Genomic DNA, 26,003 nt, shown 5'->3' on the forward strand with positions numbered 1-26,003 from the left:
TTTCAAGAACAGTTTAAAATTATTTGATACACAAATGTCTTAGTTTAACTCCGATGTTATGATTTGGTGTGAAGTTACAGTACAAGAGTTTTGAGTAAACAGAATATGATCGACGTATTTGTTTGTTTATCTTCGATTTGCTCGTGACGTTTAATCTTTTTCATATAATGAAAAATAAAACTAAATTGTGTTGAAAACAGTATTTCCTTAGGTATTAGGTATTTTCTTTCCTTAGGCATACCGAGAAATTTATATCTTAACACTTGCAGATTTATTAGCTTAAAAATATGTTCATAAACATTAAATATTGTATTCTTGTAATTAAATAATCACAAAGCAAGTCTGTGAAAAAAATCTATGGCTTCATGTGATCTTTACACCGTTTGCTTGTTGTCGTTATTACAACAATCGTTTATTACTTCATCCATGTTTCCCCTGCATTTGAGTGCCAACACAAACAATGTTCACGAGAAATGAACGAAATTCACTGGTTCAAAGGAAACTGATGCTGAATGCATTCGCCTGTAGGTAAGTGCGCTTGCGTCAAGGATGCTGTGTTCGTGTTTTCTCCTGCACTTCCCCATACAAATAATAAGCATTACCAGTGCTCGAGGACCGAGTGGCTTGGTTCTGCCGGCTTGCCGGTTGTTTGAATTCTCCCCGACCCGGCACATCTCCAAGCGTGTGAACTAACGAATCCCACCGATGTTGCGGATTGTGTCCCAAAACATCCGAACAGAGTCCCTGGAGCCGAACTGCATCCGGTTTCGCGTTCGGGCTGCCGAACGGAAGCGATTGGACACTATCTGTCTGCGTTGAAGCCGAACTGTCACAATGATGTTGGTAAATAGCTTTGCTTCGCCAAATTCCTTCAGTCGTCTCGTAACTTTCGCCGCCGATGGGAATGTTTTTGAAGAACGCGCACCGACATCGCGGAGGCTGATACGTTCCTCGTGATCGTGGCACGACCTTGTGCATTTAGTAGAACTGTCTCGATGCACACAGATGCAAGTGGTGCAGGTGAAAACGTGGTATTTTGGGTGACACTTAAACGTGGATAGTTTACCATTTCATAGCAAAATGCAACACACTACTACACAACGGCTGCGCTCTATTTGCGTACATCTGCATGGAGAATGAAAGAAGAGTTATAAAAACAGTTGTGCGTCTGTGTTTTCGCCTGGATATTTGTGAGTGAGTTTGTCTGTGTATGAGTGTGTGCAAAGAGTGTAGATCGTGAGTATCAAAAATTCCTCCACTACTCTCGCTTTTTGTGCGTACGGATTTTGGATACCATCGCCATCATCATTTGCATTCTTCTTTCGTTCTCGCCATTGCTGCAATCCATCCGTTCTGCTGCTTGATTTGGATGCTTTTGCTATGAGTTGGGATGGCTTCGAACATGGCACACAAAAAGTGCATCCTCATCGCGTACCATCCCGCATCATGGAGCGTGATGCATCGTAGCCCGCGCGCATAAATAGCAGTGACGGTAGTTTACGCTGATGACGCTGTGATTTGTTGCTGCCGTTGCCTTTTAGTCTTTTGTCGGTACATTTGAGCATCTCATTCCCGGTTTCTCTCGTACATTTTTTGTTTATGGCTGCTATTATTTATTTGTACATTTTGCTTTGTTGTATTCTTTTTCATCATTTTTTTATTTAAAATGTTTTGAAGCTTTTGCAACATGTTCTCTTAAATCCAAACATACATTTATGTACGAAAGGTGATGGTTGCAAGAGATGCATATGGGGGGAAAGTGATCCATTTGTTCGAAAGTGGATGAAAAATGTTTTGAAACTAAACGGGAGCGAAGTTTACCGTGAACCGAAAAGTAATCCTTGTGCAAAGCGTGTGAAGAAGATGAATGATAATATCGAAATAAAAAGATAACACTCACACTCATGTGTTTGTACAGCATTGCACCGGCGAAGTGAAAGTGTCATTGAGAAACCAGCATGCCTACTGTGCAGACTGCGACGGAAGGAAACGGCGAACCGCCAATCATAATTGTTTCCGGATACAAAAAAAAAACTTCGAGGGATATGGTGAAAAATATGGAGAAGCGCTGGGGTGTGGATTGAAAGCTTTTTTTTAATCATTTTGTTTTTATTTCGCTAGTACCATGTTTTTCATCTGTATGTGTGTGTGTGTCTGGGAGTGTGTGCAGAGGGGAAATTAATTACAATCTGGCGAGACTGCAGGATAAGCGTTTGTGTTTGATTTTGAGTAAAATAAAACCATAAAAGCAATGCAAAGAGAAATGCATCGTTTGTGCCAGCGCGTACGGAGGATTCTCGCAAGTGAAGTTTAATTGAACAAAATATTGTTTGCATGAGTGCAGTGTTACGTTTCACCAAAACGATACTTTGGTGTATGGATTTCACTGTAGTTGAAACAAAACTGCATCGCAATAAAAAGAAAAACAAAACTACACAAATGGGAGAATGTCCGTTATTCAAATTGTGCGCGGGTATTGTGAATGTTTGCTTAATTCCGTTAGCTCTTCCCAGCGATACTTATTGGTGAGTGTGGTTTGCCGGATGTGAAAAATTATCACGTAAAGTGTATGAAATTGAAGTGTGAAAGTTTTACTTATTCATCCGATGCAATCGAAATAACACGCTTACTAAAAAGAATGTATACAAGTAAGACATCTGCAATGTAAAACACTTTACATGCGTGCATTTAAGGTATGTTGTAGGGGAAGGGATTTTGAAAATTAAGTTAAGCTTTCATCTTCTAGTTTATCAAAATTAAGTTTATTCTAACAGAAAATAATAATAAAGTTTATACTTTTGCGCTTTCAATAAATATCGTAGATTAAAGAAATCCAAAACCTTAATCTCAAAAAAGTACTCAAAGTCTGTTGGTTGAACGCGCCGAAATGAGCCGAATCCTTCTTGTACGGTTCATATTCCTCTGGTCTATTCTGTGACAATTAGAGAGTTATGGTTTTGTTCCATTAAAGTAAAGATTCTCTTAGTTAAAAATAGATTTTTATGTGAGAATTGTGACATTTGTAAGCAACCCGTTAAGTCTTAAAGAATCCATGATAATTGAGAATGAAATACTTAAGCCGGGGTCGTGGTACAGTCGTCAACTTGTACGACTTAACAACACGCCCGTCATGGGTTCAAGCTCCAAATGCCGCCATTCGTTGGATTGACTATCCTACTATGGGGGTAATCCAAAAAGTCACTGAAAGCCAAGCCCGAAAGTGGTATAGGCAGGCCTTGACCGACAACGGTTGTTGAGCCAAAAAGAAGAAGAAGAAGCCTTAAAATATAAATCAAGGAAAAGATTTAAATTCAGAAATAGAGGCTTAAAAAGTTCGTATTGCTTATTTTAAAAAATTTACTTCATTCCAAATGTTGTCCATAAGATAGTATTGTCGATTGCTTGCACATCGAAATGTATACTAAATGTACGACTACAATCAATTGTTTAACAACCAATCATGATATTTTTGAACATTTTGATCAAAATAACACAGGCAACATATGAAATTTTTTCCTCTTAAAATTCTCAATGAAGCTCAGAAAGATTATTTATCAAAACACATCAAAATTTTAAGCCTAGCTTGAGAATAGGCCATGATTTTGACAGATGACCGAGACAAAGTTCAGTTTAAAATCAACTTTATGAGCTGCTATATATATATGCTAAGACTATTTATGGTCGACATTACTATGTGAACAGAATCATGTTGTAGCAGAATCATTCAAACTTATTTATACACTACAATAAACACCATTTCTAGATTGCAAATTAAAGAGGAAAAATATCACTACTTTATAGAAAATGCCATACTCTGTCACCTGTCTCTTTGTTAAGGAGAATTTGTGCTACTAAAAGTTGTGTCAAAATTTGTTGGTTTTTTTATTACCAAATTTATATTTAGTATATGAGTCAGACATGTTTATATAAACCAAAAAGCTCGAAGAAAAGCAATTTTAGTAATTCAATCATGTCACAAGTTGAAATGAATGTAACATTGTTATGTTTCTACTTTGTTAAAAAATATATCTAATAAAACAAAATAAAGCCTTCGTTTTTTAAATAGAGCTTTTTGAAGGATTGAAGGATTTTAAAAAGGATAAAAGCATCTGTAGCTCGTTCGACTTATTATTGAGAAATGCTTTGTTTTGTCGAAGCATGCATTAATATTTGATTTTTGATTAGGGTAGGTAATGTATTGTGCTTATTCGTGTTGCTCTTGTGCTGAAAAAGAGTTGACTTGCGGCAACCCCCTTCTTTGTATGTGTCGTCTTTTAAATTCAGCTGACGATATTTACGAGCCTGGAATGACGATAACGGAACTGACTTCGCTTTTAATTGTTCGGAATGCGTTCAACAATAACAATATATAAATGTTCTGTTCGCTATCTAATGTGTATTGTAAACAAATTTTGACTCGAGAGGGCTTCATAGTCCATCGATTAATAAACTAAACTAAACTAAAAAAAAAAAAACTAAATTAATCACACCTAGAGTAGCATCGTAAATTTCCTTCACTTCATCGAGGTAACACACGTTACGGAGACAATAAACTAATCACGTTTATGTTAAGAAGTGTCAACTTGACTCTAAGAAGATTTCCACTCTAACATTCATGAAACGTACGTCTATCTCGTTATTCCGAGAAAGAAATTTAGCTGAGCGATATTGAATATCGACGATATTAACGATCACTGAACAGGTCAGCAATTGGCAAAATACGACTCGCGATTTGCTTTCGGTTTCCAGGTGGTTCAAAAAATCATGTAACCTGCACTCATTTTAATTACTTGGATTATCAATTTGGCTCTTTTCTTTGGAACTCTAGTGAAATATTAATAGATTTTTGCCGAACGCTGACCCTGTTATTTTCATTTTTGTTTCTTTGGCACTGTGCTCGGTCAAGGCCAGCCTGTACCATTAATGGCCAAGGCTCTCCAGTGACTTATTGTTCAACCAATCCGTAGCAAGATGGCCAATCCTGCGTACAGAGGCACGGTCCATTCAGGGTTTGCACCTATGACGGGCATGTTGTTAAGTCGTATGAGTTGACGACTGTGCCACGAGACTGCTCTACGAGGTATCTACACTACTTGATCGATAAGTCTTCTCATTTTTGGTTATAAATAGTACCTCATAAACACATTTTACCGGGCTTTACAGGCCTGATTTCTTTAATTATTTGTGTAAATTAACAGCATACACTTATGGAAGAGTTTTTTCAGTACTCTCAATCAGTTATAAGTCTGTTTTATAGCCCGATATATGTCAGCGAACGAAAATAATATGAATTATTCCTTCATTATGAACGATGTTAATTTTTCTCAGTTGTAAAACATGTTTTATAAAATATGATACTTAATTAATAAATAAGTCATTTTTATTCGTAAACATACACAATGCTTTGATCGGGACAAAAAAACGCAGCCATGCTTGGGGCGAAATATATATAACTTCTTGTGGTAGAAATTGCAGTGAAAGGAGTCAATGTTTAAAGGGTTTTGTTTGATTTAAAGGAGCAATACAAAATTATCACCTCAATATCTAGGCAAGTTCCTACAATGGTTTCAACTATCCGGTATTTTTAAATCTGATACCTACTAAAACAAATACGCTTGGAAACATGAGATTTATTTGATTGTTGTAGAATATGTTGAGTGAAACCAATCCATATTTTAAGCATAAACTGGCTCATATTTCGCTTATCTGCTTTAGATAAGCAGATTAAGCAATGTTCGAATTTGAATTATCAAAAAAAAAAAAACGATTTGAACGATTGGAAGCGATTTGCTTGCGCCCCTTCGTTTTCTGTACAATATGAGTGCGTTGCTAGACAATTAAATAGAATTTGTTTTCACTCGGCTCGACGGTGGGTTGTATATTCAGTTATTAGCGGTGGTAAAAACAAACATTTCCGTTTATTGTCCGAATACATTTGGTAGTTTATTGCACCGACAACGAGCGGGTTTAAGCTCCCACGCTCCCACGCTAGCGATGCATTTCTACTCCACTGTTTTAGTACGTTCCCTTCCGCTTCCGCCAACACAACATCGCCAACACAAATGTTACCGGTGGAACAGGGTTCGATAATTTCATATACTTTTGTATGCGGTTTTACTGGGTTGGTTTCTGTTTGAATCGTCGATGATACCGAAGCGGTCCTATATTGCTTTTGCTAGCGTGGAAAGAGGGGATGGAAATTTTATTGTTTTATCTTTCGTCAATTATGGAAATAAATGTAAATAAAGGTTGAGCAGAACTAGTAGCAGCAATGTTGCTGAATGCGAAACGGTGCTAGTCTTCCAAGGGTGACGTATCACTGTGAAATACGTTGATCCGCGTAATTGCACCGGAGTCGAAAATCAGAGGTTTTAGATTGCCTTGCGTGGTTGGCAGGCAATAAAAAGGGTCGTATTTAGAGCTGAGAGTGCCAGCGCGACTGGGTCTCAGCCACGTTGCGTGGTTGTAAGATCGATTTGCAATGAAACCGCAACAATGGCTTCTGTTGGCAGGTGCGTTAGTAGCTGGAATGCTTCTGGTTCACTGATGGTGATGATGATGATGATGCTAGACACAGACGGATGAGATGAAAATGGGTGGTGGGTTTTAAATTGAGGCTTCCTGCCGTCACAGAACGACGTGTTCGATAGATTTCTAGAGATCGAATCAAATTGTAGCGCGCGAAAACAATGTCGAAACAAACACTGCAACATCCGATCCTGCGGTGCGAATAAAAAGACACGAAGTAACTTTTACACCACCAACACAGCGTATCTGGCAGATTGGTCACGAAGCGTCGAAATCCGGCACAACCGGAATTTGTTACTGGGATAAAATCCTTTTTTACAACACCTCCATGGTTAGCCCGCTGTTTGTTCCTTTAGCATTAACTCAGTGTCCTCACAGCGATGGATCCAGCGAGGGAACGGTTTGGGAAAAGTGTGCCCCCCGAAATGCCATGCACATGGTATGAATAATTTAAATTTAATGCATCAAATATCGATTTTGAACCCTTCGTACTGTGGGTGAGGATTCTGTGGTTAAGCAAGAGTGGTGATAACAGAAAGGGTTCCTTTGGTTCGATGGCAAAATTCAAGTGAAATCTTCTTTGGTTTCATTTCAAGAACGAATACTAAAGCAAATCGTGTGTGATTGAAAATCATCTTATACGATAGCAAAACATTTTGCAGATGTATCATAATTTATCTTTACGTAGTTTCATTTCATATGATTATGAAAAACAAAATACGATGCATATTTTATTTTAAAATAAACTTACCTTCACTTTTATGATAGTTTTACCATAATTAAATATGGAATTCATTATTTTCACACTCATGAGCAAAACAAGTGATTAATTTCTTTCCTTATGTTCGAAGCGCTTAAAGCATGTGTGATCAAACGAAGTTTTTATTGCTTTTTCATTCACAGCGTACATCATTTTCCCACCGCAATAAGTTTTCCGATATTATTGCGGTACAATGAAAAATGCTTGGTATTTTTTAATTAGTGTTCACCATGTTGTTTGACGGTTCTGCAGCAGCACATTTGCAGTTTGCATGTTTCGCAGCTCGCAGTGCCACTGTTATGAAAACTCCATCAGTATATAAGTTATAAAACTTTGTGTTGACGACATGAGACGTAAACCTATGATTGAATTTGCAAAACTTGAATTCTTGTTTTTTTTTTGAAAAATAATTTCATTTTTTGAATTTAATTTTCATCATTAAAATACGTTCTATAGTCTGTAGAAGAAAACCGTCTGCTGATGCGTTGCTATGGCTGCAATAACATTTTCCTACAACGGAAGCAATCGAATCACAAACTGCACGATACCGGATTCGTATTAAAGTGATCTGATTAAAAATATCTTTCCATCGATTGAATCGGATTCAAAGGGAAACACCATTTGTGCCGGAAGCCATTTCACGCTTCGTATCAACTCCGGCACTGCGTCACCTCGAGGGAAAACTACAAGCTAAGCTGCTGCGCCACGCCATGCGATTTATGAAATATTCATAAACTCTCCGGCTGGAAATCCTTCGTAAACTGGCACGTACGATACGGTAGAAGCTTTCCGATTTCGCTACCTCGACCGCTACCATCGATCTCTGCTACCCACAGCCGGAAGATATTTAAACTTGCACATTTACATATGTAAGCGAACGAAACCTATGTTCTTCGAATTGTGTTTTCATGTCCCTCGCTGTATTTGGAAAACGAGTAAAATTTACGCTCGTTTTGTTTTAGCAAAACCCCATTTGGAGGAATCGATTTCTGATCGTTCCTTTTTCTTGCAGTAAACGTTTGAAATCGTATTCATTGCCAAAATATTCAGTTAGCATAGAGATCCAGACAAACATGGACCGATTTAAATGAATATATTTTCCAAGCCATGTTTCTACGTATAGTGATTCCAAAGGATATAAGTTTGATTGCTTTAAGGAGACCTCGGTGAATGTTATTTTAACAAATAACAAACACAAACAAATGTTGCAATGAGTAAACTAAAATAAATATAAACATAATTATTAACACACATGTCGAATTATTAAGCATTTAAATAAAATATTACCTTAACAAGGCCAAACAAGGCCTATTGAAGCCATATTGCTTTTTGTGACTAATTAACGACTTAAAGTGAACAAACTAGAGTCTTGTCAATGATGCGTTTGGACACTTAAATGGACACTGTGACTGATAGTGAAAAGGTCTAATAGATAGATAAAGTCATAATAAGCATGTATAAAGACCCTAAAAAATAGACAAACACTGCAAGCAAAGATACATATTATTAGAGTAATAAAATCATTTAGCCGGTCTCGTAGTACAGTCGTCAACTCGTACGACTTAACAACATGCCCGTTATGGGTTCGATCCCCAAATAGACCGTGCCGCCATACGTAGGATTGACTATCCTGCTATGGGGGGAAATCATTTAGTCACTGAAAGCCAAAGCCCACTAGTGGCACAGGCAGGCCTTGACATACAACGGTTGTTGAGCCAAAGAAGAAGAAGAAGAATAAAATCATATATAAATATTGTCATATGTACTGGCATACATACAGACTCAAAAGTGGCAATCTTCACTGTACCAATCTTCTTTGTGGGATTTGTGGGAATTTTTAAAAAAATCAAAAAGATTTAGATGTCCTTCCAAGTACAGAAAAACCAGGAAAACTTACAACTTCTGGAAAATTTGATCATTTTTTGGGATGTTTTTGATCAGGAATATTTGATCATTTGCCATTGTATTACAAGGCATGTTGCCAAGCTAAAAATATATTTAAAGCAATATAATTCACTCTAATTCAGACTTTAAAAAAAGTCGTACTTTTGGCTAGAAATCCCTTCTTTTTATTAGAAGAATTAACACTGGAATTAATACGCGGTAGTGCTTAGTAATGTTGATATGCATAGTGAAATACGCTCCAAATAAAAACTACTAAAATTATAACTTTCTACTTCTCTATTTATTTCCAGAACTTGATACATATCCTGTTAACTTTCTCCAACGACGATATTCGCTTTGTTGCTTGATGTGTATAACTATCTCATCAGCAAGAAGATGAAACGCTCCCATAACTTAGTGCACGCAAGAACGTGATCTTTGATCATGGGAGCTGCATAATCAACCGTCAACTTAACCGAGTGCACAGTGCAGATGAGAGTCGATTGCAGAGTGAAAGTTTTGTGCATGTGACTTAGTGACAAATCAAACCCAAAATGTTAATCCTACAGACAGTTAAGCTAATACTACTAGCCCTCAAGCTACTACCGAAGCGATTCACGCACAGGAATGTACTGTTTATGATATACTTGGTCACACTCGTCACACATGGTAAGTTCTAACAGCTGTGGTAAAATGTAATTCCCTTTTTTCCGACTGCCATGACTGGTTCACCGTAACTCCAAAGCATTAGTTTAATGAATGTGAAAAGCCTTCGTTTACTGACCCGTGACCCGAGAAATCTTCCGTAGCATCGTTTCCCGTTCAATGGGAACGTTGTGCTAAGCTCAATTATTCTGATACCATAATGAATTCGGCGTTCTTGAAACCATCTGTTGAAATTCTGTCTTGCCTTGAAGCGTAACCGGTCGCTGGTAAAAGTTTGTCCGAAATTTTCTTTCGGTCCAAGCACAATCTTTGCGCCCAATGATCTCAAAGTCCAGCATCATTTAGCATGGCAGACAAGCGTCAAATAAAACTTTGAGAGAGATAGATTTAATTAGATTCGTTTCTTCTGTTGCTCCCGTTATCCACTGGTCGTCTACTGGATATCATCATCTGCAACTCCACGATCATTGCTTTTGAGACTGTCATCATTATGGTCAGGTTTGGCACAGGCACAGTTTTTGTAGTTGATTTTGTTGCTCCTTAATATGAAACTATTCGGAAATACAGTATGACCTCACAGGTTGGGATACAATTGTGTACCAACTAGTGAGTTCGCACTCGATATTTGGGTTGTTTGGCAGACGGTGAATGTAATGAATAAAAATGGGAAAAATGGGAAAAACAGACAAATTGTATTGTATCTTTAAACTTAGGGGTAAAAATAAAATTCATCGCAGCTTTGCTTAACATGACTACCATGGTGGACACGAGTACCATAGTGTTTCTTTATGTCAAAGAAATCTTGTTGGTTCGTTACAACCCAAACAATTAGTGAACAACCCAACTAAAAGGTTATACTATAGTTGTTAATAATACATTATTTTGAATCTAAACTAATTTTACATTGCTTCTCTCTATCTAGTGTAATGAATATAATTAAAAAACAAATGGAATCACATAATTAAACAGTACAACTATAGGAAACAATGTTACTAGTTGTCAAAATACAAAGAAACCGTACATATAAACTTTACGTGTGAACAACCCTTAAAAACCTTACGTGTGAATACATTGGTTTATCAACTTAATTGTAGTGCAAACTAATGTACTCATTAGCAAGACGGGAAAACACAATGGAAAAAACACTCGTTGAGCGACAAAAGTGTGAAACTTGAAAAGCACATATAAAAAAGAGAATGACGATCATACAGGGAATGAACGTAGCGGTGAGGTTTCTATGAATTACCACTTTTCCGCTTTACGAAACAAAAGCATGCAGAACGTGCAAAACCGAAGCAATTCCCGTTGAAGAATGGTAACATTTATTCATCCTAACGAACCGGGCCCGTTCACTGGCCAACGAGCAGGACATACGGCACATTTGCTACGAACCATTTCGTGATGTTTCATTCGAATGTAGCGAATGGCCATGCGGGGTGCTCGAAAGGGGTGAAAGTGGTGAAAATGGCGTGGGAAGACGACACTTACGTTCGCCTACAAGGGTTAAAACGAGGCACCACCAAAAACAGGCCGTTGCACACACACACAAATACACACAAACACACTGAGGCAATGGCACCACACATACACAAGTAAACGTTGGGAGATAGATAGTGGAAAATATATGAATTCTGGTCGAATGCAAATGCAGAGAACATAATTTATCTTCACCAGAGTTGGGAAGGTGAAATATGTTTGCCGGAGGACACCAAAACCAAAACCTTGTGCCACTTGTTGTCAGAACGCAGGTAACACCGTTCTACCGTACGTACCAGAGGCAGCACCAAGATCAACGATTAAATCGTTCAAAGGTGCCTCAGATGTCTAGGTCTAGGCCGAACGATGGCCAAACGAAACTCGGAACCTTTTGGTGCGGATGCACCGATCCACGACCACCCTCGATCTATGTGCCTATCTATCGCTCCATCATCGTCATCTTGAAGCGAGCATACACGTGCATTGGTGAGGTGAAAATTTAAAGGTAAACAGGCTTCCGTCGTTGCCTTACCTTCGTTGTCACGGGATGGTTTCACTAGCGACAAGAAAATGTGGCCTCGCTCTGTACGTTGGTTCGCTGTATCGGTATGTCGTTGGCAGTGTGCCGAACTGTGCCGCTGTGTCGTGAGGGCAGATCCAAGGGCCTATATGTGGTGAGAGTGGTGGACTGTTCTGGAAAACCTGTTTGCTATCACCGCCACAATGATGAGGAGAATATTTAGTATGTACATAAATGCAGAACATCGGTACCGGCATCGACCGTATGTACTGACGCTAACCGTTGCACAGAGCAGGCCGTACTGCCGTCTGGAACTTCTTGTGATGTAGCTGCTGCGTTGATTGCAGAATCACTTTTGTCGCCGAGGAGCACCATCTTGCTTCAACCTTCTCCATGGGTTTTTGGCAAACAACCGGCAACCGCGAAACCGTTCACTTTCCCACTTTGGGACTGAGGTTTGGCGTGTCGAACGATTCGAAAAATTATCACCTCCGTCTCGACCTGGCCGCCAACGCGCAGCGAACTCTCTTGCCCTTCCGAACAGCTTCGAACAGAAGGACAGTACTGTTGCTGCATAGTCATCTTACCACAGCAGCAGCAGCGTCAGCAGCAACCATGGCTTTTGACAATTATGAAACTTTGGCTCGAGGAGCAGCACGATAAAATTCCCCCGAATCTTCTCTTTTGAAGTGGCTACCGCTTCGTCCAAAACGCGTTTGGCACTTCATTAGCGAGATGGCACTATCGCTGGTGGTGAAAAATGATTCATCCCTCGGAAAACGCAACCGCTGCACGCGTGCGGTGCCTTTCTTCGCGTCCCGTGCGCCGCCAGACGCTCAGAAATGATGCTGCCCAGTGAGCAGGCATTTATATATTCATGGTGCTGCTGCTCTTTCGGTGGTGGCTCTGCAATGCCATCATAAATACTGCAGGCGGCTATTACAGGATCGCTAGAGCGCGTGGTGAACGCCTCAATCCGGCTTTTGGGTACCTGTTTTGTTCTTTGATGCTTCTCGGAAAATAATGGAATTTGAAATGCCTGAAAGCTTACTTTTAAATCCAATGGTATTACTTGTTCAATAAAAGAGGACCATATACATATTATTTTGCAATGGAACTTATTCAGCCACCGAACAGCACTCGACTGTATGCGAGATTCTCATGAAATATGAATTAAAGAATTAAGTTTTATGGAATCATTCATTCCTACGTCGGAATTTCCTCCTATGTTAGGTTTTATTTATCGGTTGGACTCAAAATGTTACTAAGTTGTACGTATAGTTTTGGTGTTTCTGAAAAAATCATATGCTTTAAAGTGCATAATAAAGTTTCATGAAGCAATACCGTTAACAGATTGAATTTGATAACATTTCCATTGTGCTGTTCAAGCTTCAAATATTGATTTGATTCATCGCTTTGATTCAGTTACTTATTAATGAACATATTCTCTAAAATGCTAATGTAATGATTAGTTAATCAGTCAATTTTTAATGATTTAAAAAAAATATTAATACAAAAATAAATCAGAATAAAATGGATGTACAATTTGTTCCTCAAACTATCGTAATTACTTCAATATGTTTTTTACTTTGTTGGCAACACTCGCTGTACGCTACTATTCAGCGGCCATACTCGAAATACTCCACCTATACCTTTAAATTCCCTACAAATGCTAGTAGAAGCGATTGAGCATAATAATACTCCAATAATTTACACTTAAACAGCTTGCACATTCGAACCGTTCGCATCAAATTTTAAACGACAAAGAGATTTATGTTTCGCAGCTTTGATTAGATCTATCAATTTGAATGCCAATTAGTGCACGACGTTCGCTTTGTGGAATCAAACCGTTGAGGCGGACGATTGGAAAAGAAGAGAACCAAGATATTCAATTTCATTTCCCATTTGCTTGGTCTGACGACCGCTAAAGGGTTACGATGGGAGTCAGATAGATGTCTTTAAATGGCAGCTGATTGATGTATGAATTAATTTTGTTGTAATAAAAACCAGGAAGCTGTACCAGGAAGGGTGTCTAATTATAACCGTCGATGACAGTAGTTTGTAAATTAATAAGTGAAATATGATCAAACTTTAAAAAAAAAACAGATTCTTAACATAAGTTGATTGCAAGCTGCCTTAACGCTCCCATAAGCTAATAGGAACCAACCGAACTGACAGCTGATTTGCCACAATAACAATAGCGCTCAGCACTCTCACTTCTAGCCTTCGCAGTCATTTATCTGCCATTCGTTTTTATTTTTTATTTTGCTTTACCAAATATCTTTCGAGAACCGATTGTTTACCCACCACAATGACACACTTCAAACACAACAAGGCAAAGCGAGAAATAACAATTGTGAGTTGCAGTTTGCTGTTTCTGTTCCCTTTTGTTGCTCCCACGGGTGCCTTGCCACAGTCAGTCCCTTGTTGCATCGCCAAGAAATGCAGTCATTGTTCTTAAGTTTCAGCCACTCACAAACAAACTACAAGAGCGATATCTGTTTGGCAGCAGCTACAAGAGCAGCGCGTGAAGATAAACGAGCACCCGACTGTACCGCTAAAAACACGGGCGGCAAATGTTTGCTTTCCGTTTCCTTGCGAAGCGCGTTCCGCCCAAAGACTGGCGCACAAAAGGACCATCCACTGGCAAACGCTCGTTTAGCAGCGCAAAAGAGTCCTCGTCCCTCGGGAAAGAATGCAAAAGTACCATTGACCTAAACATAAAACAGTGACGCTCTATGCGGGAGGTATTCGTTTACTAATAAGACATTTTTCACCGAACACAGACGGGAGCAGTTTCTGTGCAAATGGTTTCGAAGCAGCTTTTTGCTTGCAAAGAATCAATGACACAAAGGGACTCGTCACACAAAGAGCATCATCATTGGTTCTTGTTAGGCTTCGTGCTTTTTTCTCATCTACAAAAGCGCGTTTATGTAGTTTTCAGCCCACTTTAGAAAGGCTTATCCAGTTGGGCGAAGCAGCACTGCAGCCGGCCAGAAATTGTTGCACATGGCATGGGAAATATCGATCTCTGGAGCAGCAGCAATCGGACCCGTTTCACCGAGGTTACGGTCTTAACATTCAATTTAGGTGCGATGGAAGGAGGATACGGGTTGTTTATGCACCGTAAAAGCAATATCAATATTTGGACTTGACTGGCACCCGTGTTGAAGCACGCTTCCTACCGACACCTCCTGCGTGGGCACGTGCTGAACACTTTCCCCGCCGACTAGGCGCCCGGGATCTTATCGGGAGTACATAAATCATACGAGTTTCCATTTTACGAGATGCAATATATTTCCGGCAATCTGACACGTTGTGTGTTGTTTATCGGTGGCATTAGCGAGTGCGAGTAATGCAACATTGCTGTCCAGTAGTCGCTTCCCAGTTTGCAGTGTCTGTCCGTTTCTAATTCGCGGGGATCGTGACCCAGATTGTGTTCGTTTGAAATGCTGCCAGTCAATAATCGATTACTTCTGCACTGGCGTAGGAATTGGAGGGAGCATAGTATTTGGAGCAAACCTGAAGCAGTTCTTTTTTGTCCAATTTTGAAACATTGTAAGTCTAATAGAACGACGTTGAAGCGAAAACGCGCTCTCCAACGAAAGTCTTTAACGAAATGCACTGATTCCGTTGCGTACGACGCAGCGATGGTTTTGGCGGTTTTCTTTAAAGCCTCTCAGAGCGCTTGCTTTATCTGCTCGCCCATAAATAATAGGCCGACGATCCGAAACCCAACCGTACTGTGCACATCCTTTGATAATCATTTAAATGTGTAATCCGTGTGTGACATGGTCGCGCTCGTCGCAGTACAACACGCTTACCACCGGGGTGCGCCAATAATGCATGATGCTCACGTACGTCCCATAAAGAGCAGCTGTTACCGTTTTCGCTTTCCAGCGAAGATCTCCCTCTCACTGAACGGTAAAGTCGTTCGTACCTTAGCGTTTGGTTGAACTTCGCAAAGGAAAGAAAAACGGAAAATATGCAACGATATGTGAGATAATGCGAGAACTGGTTGTTTGGCGTGGGAGTGCCGGATGTCGGGTGGGACTATTATGATGTTTTCAGAAAAGGTTAAATGCTTGGATGAAATTTGCCTAAAATATCCGACACGGTGAAAGGAGCTGTGAAAGTTGAGCGATATATCAAGTTACCGCTTTTTGCTTCCCAGTTGTTGTGTAATCGTGGAACAAAAGTTAGTTTCTGTTCTTGAAATTGGAATCTCCACATTGATCAAATGCGTTGTATTAATGTGTGGTGAAATTGGTTCAACTTTAGCTCAAAATTATACATAGTAGGTGGAAATCTTTAAAGGAGGTGATTGCAACGAGCTGTTGTTTGTACATGGAGCGTTTTAAATATTAACCAAATTAACTTTATCTATTCTTCAGTCACAATGTGGTAGATACAAGTGCACAAATTGGAGCAATTAGTGTTCTAAGCTAACGTAAGTCTTAAGAAAGCGAACCGTTTTTGATTACCCCAACGCTTCTAGAGACAGTTGGATAAATAGTAAATAAGGCAGCTATAATTAAAAACCATTTCGTTGCTGTACTTCCTCTCAGACGATTATTCAGAGTTCTATAGAAAGCTTGTGGGTGAGATTTATTTTTGCCTGTGCCTGTGCAACAATGGTAAACAGATAAACCGCCTACCTTATTGCAAGAAAGTGCAATAAATTTCAAATCATCTGTAAATGATTCAGCTGGAACAAACAAATGCGCCGTTGCTTCTGCCAAGGCTTGCGGTGCAGTTGGGTGCGTGTATTGTGCCATTGTAGCCTAGTATTGGTTGTTCCTTTGTTTGGAAGGGATTTGGGGAGATAAATTCCACCGGGAGGAGCTATCACAATGCTTAAGATTTGCTCCTACAAAATGTATGACGAGGCTTAGTTTAATGTTAGAAGATCACAGTTCAGCTGGCAGTAAAACAATTCGATTCGATATAGAGAACGCTGCAAGCATTCGGAAAAGTGTTTGAAGGATTTGTACATAAACAGTATTTTTTCCGTCGTTTAATTTAATAACCATTGAACTTTTGTTTAAATTCTACAAAGAATTTGCTCATTTCGTTTCAATCTCTGCTACAAACCGACAGTGGGAAAGGGACTGAAAATGTAAATTTTGAAACAGCACGAATATGTCTCGAGGCGAAGGTTGGATAACAGTTGAGATTTTGTTAGCAGTCAGTTGCAGGCAGACAAAATGTAGACAAAATATAAAATAAAGTACAAGAAACCCCCTGCCGTTACTCCCATAGACAGACAGCGTGCTGTACAGTACAGCGGTATAATGACAAGATTGTCCCGGTGTGTGATGGAAAACGAACCCGAAATGTGTCACATCGCTCTTGTGTCACAAAGCGGTCGGACAGGAGCGGAATAAACGGATGGAATTATCCTGCAGCATCATCGGGTTCGTTTTCCCGTTGCAGCATGGATAAACGAAAGGATTGTTTGTTTCATACTGTTGTTCGAAATGTGGCTCCATTCCGAGGATGTTGTCTGTTGAATTTGTTGTTGCTGTTGTTGTTGCCTACGCTGATGTCTAGTGCGACTGAACTGAAGGGTTTTCCTGGGAGATAAATGGACGGGACACTTCGCTATGGCTCGCTCAGACCCCCCAATGCCGGTTGCAATTTCGAATGCAACTAACGAACTCGCACGAAAGCTCTCCCCCCAAACATCGGGCGTTTTTATCCCGTACTGTTGAGGATGAGCGTTTGTAATGCTGTCTGGTCTGCCCGCTGGTGACGACGCTTAGAAGTGTTTGAAATAATAACAGCAAAAAATTACTTTAAATAAATCATCCTCAAAACAGTTGCATAAGTTCGTCCGTCAACCGGTCAAGTGTCGGTGTGTGTATGTGTTTGCATATGATAGTGCAGGATCCATGCACCATAGTGGCAAACAAACGTAGTAAACGTCTGAACTCAGCACAATTTGAGCCAAGCATCTCGGTGGGCGCTGTTGGTTTTCCATATCCAAACATCGTTCGTCGAGCTCTTGAGGCGTTGGGAAAGACACATTTTACCCCCATTGCCTTACAGCTCGTTGCTCATCCAAAATGGTAACAATTTTTATTCGTTTTATACCAAACGGTAGCCGGCGCACCATCTGCCAGATGGGTAATCTTTTATCGGTGTACCCTTCGGTGCATGGCGGCAGAAAGGTTCATTCAAGGTTCGAAGAAAGCGCACCGTGACGCAGCTGAAAGGAGATGTAACAAACTGCCAGTGCTGGGAAAGGGTGTTTACAACTCTTTTGTATTCCGTTTTGCAAAATGCCTTCACTGTTTCATAAAGATATCGATTGGCCCTCAGGGCCCGTTTGGCAGAGCTGAAATAATTTGGAAACGATCGGTGACCTTTGTTGATATGTTATTTTGCCGTTATCCTTTCGGAACGGATTGTTTCGTGGGTAAGGCGGGTTTTTTTGTTCTTCTGTTTACACTCTGTTTCTTGCTAATGCTTTTTTCTTCTCTTTGCTCCGCAGTGATGATGGATGAGCCAAGATTTGCTCAACCCATTCCGAATGTTACCGTTGCCGTGGGACGCGATGCTAACCTGCCCTGTGTAGTGGAACATTTGGGCACATATAAGGTAAGTTTATTGAGGTGAAAACCGTGCAACAGTGAAGTGGGATGATTATTTATAAACAATTCGAAGCGTAAAGCTTCAAACTTGACACGTTTTGTTTGCATGTAGTTGGAATTGAATTTATTCATCCAAGGTTATAAAACATAGAAGTGTGTTTGGTCTTACTAAGTCAAATTCACGTATTAGATAATATTGATCACAAAAAATAGTGAACATAATATTGTATTTTAAACTGCAAAACTTATTAAATAAATTAAATAAAAAAAATACGGAATTTGCAGTTGTCGAATCAGTCCGAAGTTGAACTAAATCTCTTCATGAATTTCACTTTTTGTATAGGTTCTACTTTTGTATAGGTAACCATATAATCAAACCGCAATTCTTTTGTGTATCGCCATCATCAATAAGGCTACATAAAACAACTTACTTATTGGGGAATACATTCCAAACAGCATATTAACTTATTTTTACTAGAAATTACCTTGCTACGAAAGGTCATCTGGACGAGAATCTTAGCTTAGTAGAAAACGGTAAAATAGATGACTTAATAGAATTACCACGATTTATCCAGAACATTATAGAAATCACAATAAACAAATCCAACCATGAAGCGTAGAAAGTGCATAACGATTTATGTTAATAAAAATATAAAATATATAACTAATGCTTCTTTACATTTACCTTGTAAGCTAATCCTAATAATCTTAATCGAATAAGTTACGCTTATTCATACTTACAATATTTGTGTTAGTAACAAAAGGAAGCAATGCAGTAAATTATATTTTTATTTTATTTTACTTTTTAAAGCCTTAACAGATAACTAGATTGAAAATATTTATTGACAAATTAGTTTATCTAGTCGAGTAAAAACAATGAATGCTTTTCAATTTCGTTACAAATGTATTAAAACCATGGTATTAAAAACTGTTTAACAATTTCGAAGCATCGGCAGATTGCTCTTTCAATGCTATTTTAATCTATTCACTCAACAGGTTGCGTGGATACACATCGATCGGCAGATGATTTTGACGATACACCGGCACGTTATCTCGCGCATCCCGCGGTACAGCGTAACGTACGATAATTCCAACACATGGCTTCTTCACGTTAGCCAGGCCCAGCAGGACGATCGGGGCTATTACATGTGCCAAGTGAACACAAATCCCATGATTAGCCAAGTCGGATATCTGCAAGTAGTCGGTAAGTGTGCCAGAATTTACCCGCATCGCCATATCGGCAGGCCGTTCGGCAAGCTCACAACATTCATAATCTAATCCAATTGGCTTCCGATCGGACGAGTTTCAATGGCGAAAACTTTATCGTATCGTATTTCAGTTCGGCTGTATGGCTTTTGACGTTCCGTTTTAACGCTGCACGCTGTTTGAGAGATCCTTACTCGTTGTGTGCCTTTGAGGCAATGTGTCGATTACATGTTTGCTTGGTGGGATGGGAGTACAAACGCGGCGCAGAACGTTCCGTTCAGTGTACGTTCGGATCGGGGTAAAATTGCACCGTACATCTTGTTTTCGATCAAGTTGAAGTGCACTTTCACCTAGCGTGCCACTTTTTGATGCATTGCTGGGATGCTATGGCAAAGCATGTTTGGAAGAAGCATATCGATAAAAACCAATCAGGCAAAGGAGATGTTCTACAAAGTTTGTAGTACATGCGTCGTACTACATTAGATGATATTGAATAAGATGCCAACATTGTTGGCTCCAATGAAGCGTTTTTTGTGTTATCAAACATAAAACATGAAAACAGTTTTTTTAATTTTTAACTACAAATGATAAACAATAGCTATCGAAGCGAACAAAATAACATCCCGATAAAAATTTAAAAAGCTATGATACATTATGAAGTAATTTTTCTCTTATACCGTAACCGTTCCAACAGTGCCTCCAAACATTCTGGACATCGAAAGCACTCCCTCGTCAGTGGCCGTAAGAGAAAATCAAAATATCAACATGACATGTCGTGCCGATGGTTTCCCCACGCCCAAGATCATCTGGCGACGCGAAGACGGCCAAAGCATTACCGTCGAGCGGAAGAAGAAAGGTAAGGGAAGAACGCGACGGTAGCAGCTTGGGGATGAAAGTGTCTGTCGGTTGCAGCCATTTACCTCTAAGCAGCTTATCTGCCGTACGGAGATAACATCAAACGCAGCGCCGGGGGACCAAGATAAATGGGTTTTTGATTGTTTTTAAAAGCAGTATTTGACGGAATGACCTTAATCGAAAGCTAACGGAGCCAACGGTTATGTGGCGGGTGAATCGTTTCAGCGTTGCGATCGATTCGATGCACTCTAATCGATTCGGAATCTGACGGGAATCCTTCATCTCCGCTGAATGGAATGCTTGACGGATAGTTTACGCGCGATTGGGTCCGTTTACAAGATCGGAGGCGGACCGATTTTCAGATGGGCTAGGAATTATCTTGCATTCAAAGGCTCGTTGTCGTTCACCGGACTGTATGCGCATTATGTTTAGGTGAAGAAGCTGCAAACATGCTAAGCATTTCATTCCCATCGTTCTTTGTTCCATGTGCAATGTACGGTACACGCGCTAATCTCCAAATAACTTAATTTCTCGTCCCTTACTTACGCATCGTATGCTGGCTCGGTCACCGCAACCTTCCAGTGATGGTGTACGACGGTGAGGTTCTACATCTGACGAAAGTAAGCCGCAACGAAATGGGTGCTTATCTCTGCATCGCCACTAATGGTGTGCCACCGTCGGTATCTAAGCGGATTATCCTTGATGTGGAGTGTAAGTATGCTTTTATTTATTCATAAGTGTATTAGCAAATTAAATTCATACGCTAAACTTAGGCCATACCGACAGTACCGAAAAGTTTGTGAGGTTTTCCGGACGTCCTATTTGGTATCTTTCATGAACTGTTAGCTGTATGATGTGTGTGTGTGTAAGAAAGAGCGAGCATCTACCATTATCTACCGGACGATGAAGAATGCTGCGGAATGTAAATGGTTCCGATTAATGTGCGCTTAGCTGCGGTCTGGAAAATTGTATTAACTTTTCACGCGACTAATGTCGTATATGCTATATTGTAAAGCCTTATAAATCGCTGAATATGCCACGATTATTTTTGGATAGTGAACATTTATTATCAACATATTTTTAATATTAAATATTTTTTTCAGTTTCACCGATGATCTGGGTGCCAAATCAATTGGTGGGAGCTCCACTCTCGACTGATGTTACCATTGACTGTCACACCGAAGCTCATCCGAGGTAGGTTTCGTTTTGACAAAAAGGGTGTCATGTTTTGTATTATTTATGAATATTAAAAATGACAACAGTTTATATCTTGGCAATGGATGATTAGATAAAAATGTATAGATAGAATGGAAAGAGGAATGCCTGTTGCGAATTGTTTATTGATTATCATAACATATCATACATTCGCTACGCAGTATTCACTAGAACATATCATGAGAGTTACAGTTAACATGAAATTTGTACACACATTTTACATTCATTTTATTTAATTTTTATTCTTCAGCGGTGTATTCAATATTTTTCAGTCTGGATTAAGTTTGGCAGTGATTTTAGATAACAGTGAGATATTCGTATTTGCGAACATATCATGAGAAATTTCATTTACTTAGGAATAATTAGATTCCATATCAATAAACCAATAAAAACTAAAAGCTTCTAACGGTAACTGCTATCTTAATAACAAATGTCATGAGATGTCCATCTCAAAAGCAATTGTTTTCCTTTTATTTTAATTTTCATTTTGATTTTAAAATTTCAAGTGCTGTAAAATGGTGGTAATAGGAAGGACGGCTTTTTAAGAGATATGAACCCAATTGATGGAAATACTTAACTAAATTCCTAATTTATAGATGTAAATCGACAGCGAAACCAATAATTTACTGCGATTATAACGATCTCAACCAACTTTAAAAAAATGGCGTTTTATTTTGTTTGTCTAGTATATAAGCACACAAAATGTCATAACAACTTTGACTCTTCCATTTGTTTCCCTTTCTAGCCAGATATATGTGAATTATACGGGTTTTGAAGCGCATTGGCTAAAATAATTAACGTTCACTACCAACTTACATTGTAATCCACTGATCAGCTGTAATAATTATGATACACATGCTTACTTACAGAGCTATCATCTACTGGGTTTACAACTCGGTCATGGTGCTTCCGAGTAAAAAGTACATCATTGACTACAATGAAAACTCCTACCGGTACGTATTGCAGATTTCCTCGGTGCCTTTTTGCCACCGGCAGGTGTTATAATGAGATAATCGGCAGCACATAATCGTTCCCATCATATCGTATCGCTCCATTTCCCCTCTCTTCTTCCCAGAGCGCACATGAAGCTAACGATCAAAGGCTTATCGATGGGCGATTTCGGCAATTATCGGTGCATATCCAAGAACTCACTCGGTGAAACGGAGGGCTCCATTCGCGTTTACGGTAAGTGTAGTAAGTGCCCCAGTGGGCGGTAGGGCTTTTAATTGCGTTCCTTGCGAGAATGGCTTTTATTGGCAATCGGTAAGTGTTTAACAGGTAATTTTGAACGTTCCTCCAGCGTCGTTCTAAGCGGTCAAATTGTTTAGAATCCCTTCTATCAGAAAGGTTCATCAGTCGCGCTATCCTGCCCACCCTGTGCACTGTGCACTTTGCCAGCGGTTTGCTTAATATTTATTGTTCTGTATTTAACATCCGATTCCTATCTTCGTGCCTTGCGTTCTTTTCCAGAAATCCCACTTCCATCAACACCATCGAAGCAAATTACTCACGTGATGGAGCCGAAAGAGAGTAAGTAGATTGAATTAAGTGCTTGGCGGTAGTTTGGATAAGTTCCAGACCAATACCGCACGCTCGGCATGCAGCCCTCTCTATGACATGCAGCATGTCTGAGCATTGCCACTCTGTTGACTCTGCGTCGAAGTACATACCCAATTTTTTGTACACCCCTTTTTGTGTTGATTTTGTTTCGTGTATTTTTTCGACACACCAGTGTCCAATGCCGATGAAAGTGTCGTGGTGGGGTGTATGTGAGTGAGTGTCTTTTTTCTCGATTGGTTTTGTTTGTCGAAACAAACTCCAGGTTTTTGCCAGCACCTCGGGTGTATTAATTTGTGCGATAACTTCGGCGCACTTTGTGCTTGCGGTGTGTCGGGTTTTTTTTCATTTCCTTTTGCGCTCCTACTCATTTTCTCGCTCTTCTCTCCACGCAAACCAACTGCAGCGATCCCAGCCGTGGTATCACGTAATGAAACCATTAAGGTCGCCAGCCAACCTGAGGTCCTGTTTCCGATGAAGAACGACGAAGGCTACGCTCAACGCTCACCGAACGGGATCCCTTTCGAGCGCAAGGGATCGCTTGCCATCGGGCAAAGTTTCTCCTACACCGACATGCCACCGAAAGAGTTCGGTGTATCTAATGGTAAAGTGTTTGTTGACTTGACGCTTGTGGGAACCCAACACAGCGTAGCTGGTTTTCCAATCTTTTCTTATGTGTTTTTGTTGTTCTTGTTGCTCGCCTCGCTCGTCCCGTTTCGCGCTAAAGCATTTTCTTTACCTTTTTGTTTTCGCTCTGAGTGTCTTGCGATCATTTAATTTTTTCCACTCATTCTTTGCTCCTCTTTTACACCCTGTGGCGAGGATTGCGTTTGTTTTTGTACCATCTATGCGAGAGTTTGGAGTGGTTGGTTTTTTGTTTTGGTTCGTTCTCCCGTCTTGGTTTATTGGTTTTTATATTTTTATATTTTTCTGTTTTTTTAAGTACTTTAAACTCATTTCAAGGTACCCATGCCCTGAGCACATAGGGTATGCATAAGGAGTTAGCCTTTCGTAAAAGCAGCTCGAGTCGAGTTTAGCACGGCCCTACCTTTCACTAATGCCAGCGTTTCCTTTTGATGCATTCCATCGATTGCAGATGCTCGCAGTAGCTTCGGAGTGTTCTCGCTGCTATCGCTGACGACAAGTGTGGTGCAATCGACACTGATAGTTCTGTGCCATCAGCATTGCGAGAGCTGGCTGTTACTGTAATTTGCAATTCATCGAGTGCAAGAAGACGAGTAACGAAAGAGAGAGAAAGAGAGAGCTGCAATTCTTTCGCTTCCATTCAGCCAGAAGCTGTGGCAGTTCCGTGAGGCGGACGACACATCTGCCGCACGAACACGGTCCCAGTCGGTGGTGCGGTCGCGCATATCATATGTTCGTTGCTCATATCACTCCCCTGCCATGGAGATACATATCCTTTCTTTGTGGGACTGATGGGATAATAAACACGATGGTCACGTAAGGCTAAGCGCAATCCTGTAACATAAATTAAATTTCACCATGTTCTGCTTAACGGATAATGGACGCAGCTGAAATAAACAATAAGTAGGTTACCAATCATGCTCTTGTGTTCGATTTCGATTATTTCGCTGCGCTTCCTCATCAGCATAAGCCTTCGGAAATTGTTATATATAAACAAAACAAACTCTATTAATCAGCTTTAAAAAAGAGACTGTACATTGTTTGTTCAGTGATTGCGCCCTGTTTCTTGGTTGCTTCCTTATATGTTTTGTAAACTATGTCTAGCAGCTTAGTTATCGCATTTTTTTTCCTAACACAAAACACTGTTCTAAACTAGGAAAAATTGTAGCAGGACGTTGTATAATAGCAAAATGGCTTAGCTCTTTGTCGAGTTTGTTAACTATAGTATGGTCAGTCGGAAGGGAATAAAGAAATGGCTAACGTAAGGATGATTTATCCTTTATTGGCAATTAAGAAACGCAAACGTTTTACAGATAAAAGTTGCAAAATGAATCAGTTAAAAGATGTAAAATGGGATAGCACGAGCACGGAATAAAGAAAAAAGCAAACGCATAGTGTGTACATATTTTAGCCCAACTTAAGCTGTGCAAGAGACCATGGTTTGGAACGTGAAATAGGACCATGAGAACGAGGGGGTTGAAACAGAATAACAAAAAAAAAATATACCATTAGCAAAACCATTTACGAACGATCGAGCGAGACTAAAGCACCGTGTAATTATCAGCTGCATAGGCGAGCATATTGTTAGGTTATTTGTTATGTTAATATTTCGGTCAACAATTTAGCTCAAGCACTCGCCAGCGGTGGATGGTAGGGCAGCTGGTAGCATACTCATGATTGCGAAACGACATGATTGCAAATAATTAGAAATATATTTGAAATAATAAAAAAGATTAAGTTTTGGCTGGTGCATTTATTTTACTCATAACTGTTCATGTGTGTGTTGAGCAATAATGCTAAAACATTACTTTAAATGTAACTGATTGAAGCTACAGGTAAGTAATTGGTCCTACAATAACACTTTGAATTATTTTTTCAAATCGAATATAAATCAAAATAAGCATTTTCAGTACTTTGTAAAGGATGTGCTACAAAGGGACGGAGAGATTTTAGTGTAAAAATAAGAAAGGAATGGAAATCTTTATCATATCACCACAAAGAACAATGCACCGAGTTGGAAAATTGAATGAAATGGAAGCTTTCGAGCGTCTGCGGCGCACAAAGGTCGTAACGATGCCGAAGAAACAGGTGCAAA

The 26,003-nt window shown here is 39.7% G+C and overlaps 1 protein-coding gene across 9 annotated transcripts; it reads left to right on the plus strand.

The window, feature by feature from the left end:
* Positions 1 to 870: 870 nt before the first annotated feature.
* On the plus strand, positions 871 to 25,650 carry LOC120895852 (lachesin). Of its 9 annotated transcripts, none has more exons than XM_040299531.1 (13): positions 871 to 1,236; positions 2,504 to 2,693; positions 9,484 to 9,841; positions 18,331 to 18,437; positions 19,427 to 19,634; positions 20,331 to 20,492; positions 21,074 to 21,202; positions 21,595 to 21,685; positions 22,576 to 22,659; positions 22,782 to 22,891; positions 23,177 to 23,236; positions 23,670 to 23,867; positions 24,360 to 25,650. In XM_040299531.1, exons 3-13 carry the CDS (start codon positions 9,727 to 9,729, stop codon positions 24,470 to 24,472), a joined length of 1,377 nt encoding a protein of 458 aa, XP_040155465.1. In that variant the 5' UTR covers positions 871 to 1,236; positions 2,504 to 2,693; positions 9,484 to 9,726; the 3' UTR covers positions 24,473 to 25,650. The 9 variants fall into 9 exon arrangements, with proteins under 9 accessions (XP_040155465.1, XP_040155466.1, XP_040155467.1 ...); XM_040299532.1 differs by having other exon boundaries at positions 2,514 to 2,693; XM_040299533.1 differs by having other exon boundaries at positions 871 to 1,190.
* The last annotated feature ends 353 nt before the right edge of the window (positions 25,651 to 26,003 follow it).

The sequence above is a fragment of the Anopheles arabiensis genome, chromosome 2 (genome assembly GCF_016920715.1).
Source record: "Anopheles arabiensis isolate DONGOLA chromosome 2, AaraD3, whole genome shotgun sequence".
NCBI lineage: Eukaryota > Metazoa > Arthropoda > Insecta > Diptera > Culicidae > Anopheles > Anopheles arabiensis.

What these genes read in the sequence shown, in the direction of transcription:
- LOC120895852 (XM_040299531.1), top strand. Translation starts at nt 9,727, where the DNA reads ATGTTAATCCTACAGACAGTTAAGCTAATACTACTAGCCCTCAAGCTA. An exon ending in CGTCGAGCGGAAGAAGAAAG is followed by an intron (nt 20,493 to 21,073) that starts GTAAGGGAAGAA and finishes GCAACCTTCCAG; the next exon opens with TGATGGTGTACGACGGTGAG. An exon ending in TACAATGAAAACTCCTACCG is followed by an intron (nt 22,660 to 22,781) that starts GTACGTATTGCA and finishes TCTTCTTCCCAG; the next exon opens with AGCGCACATGAAGCTAACGA.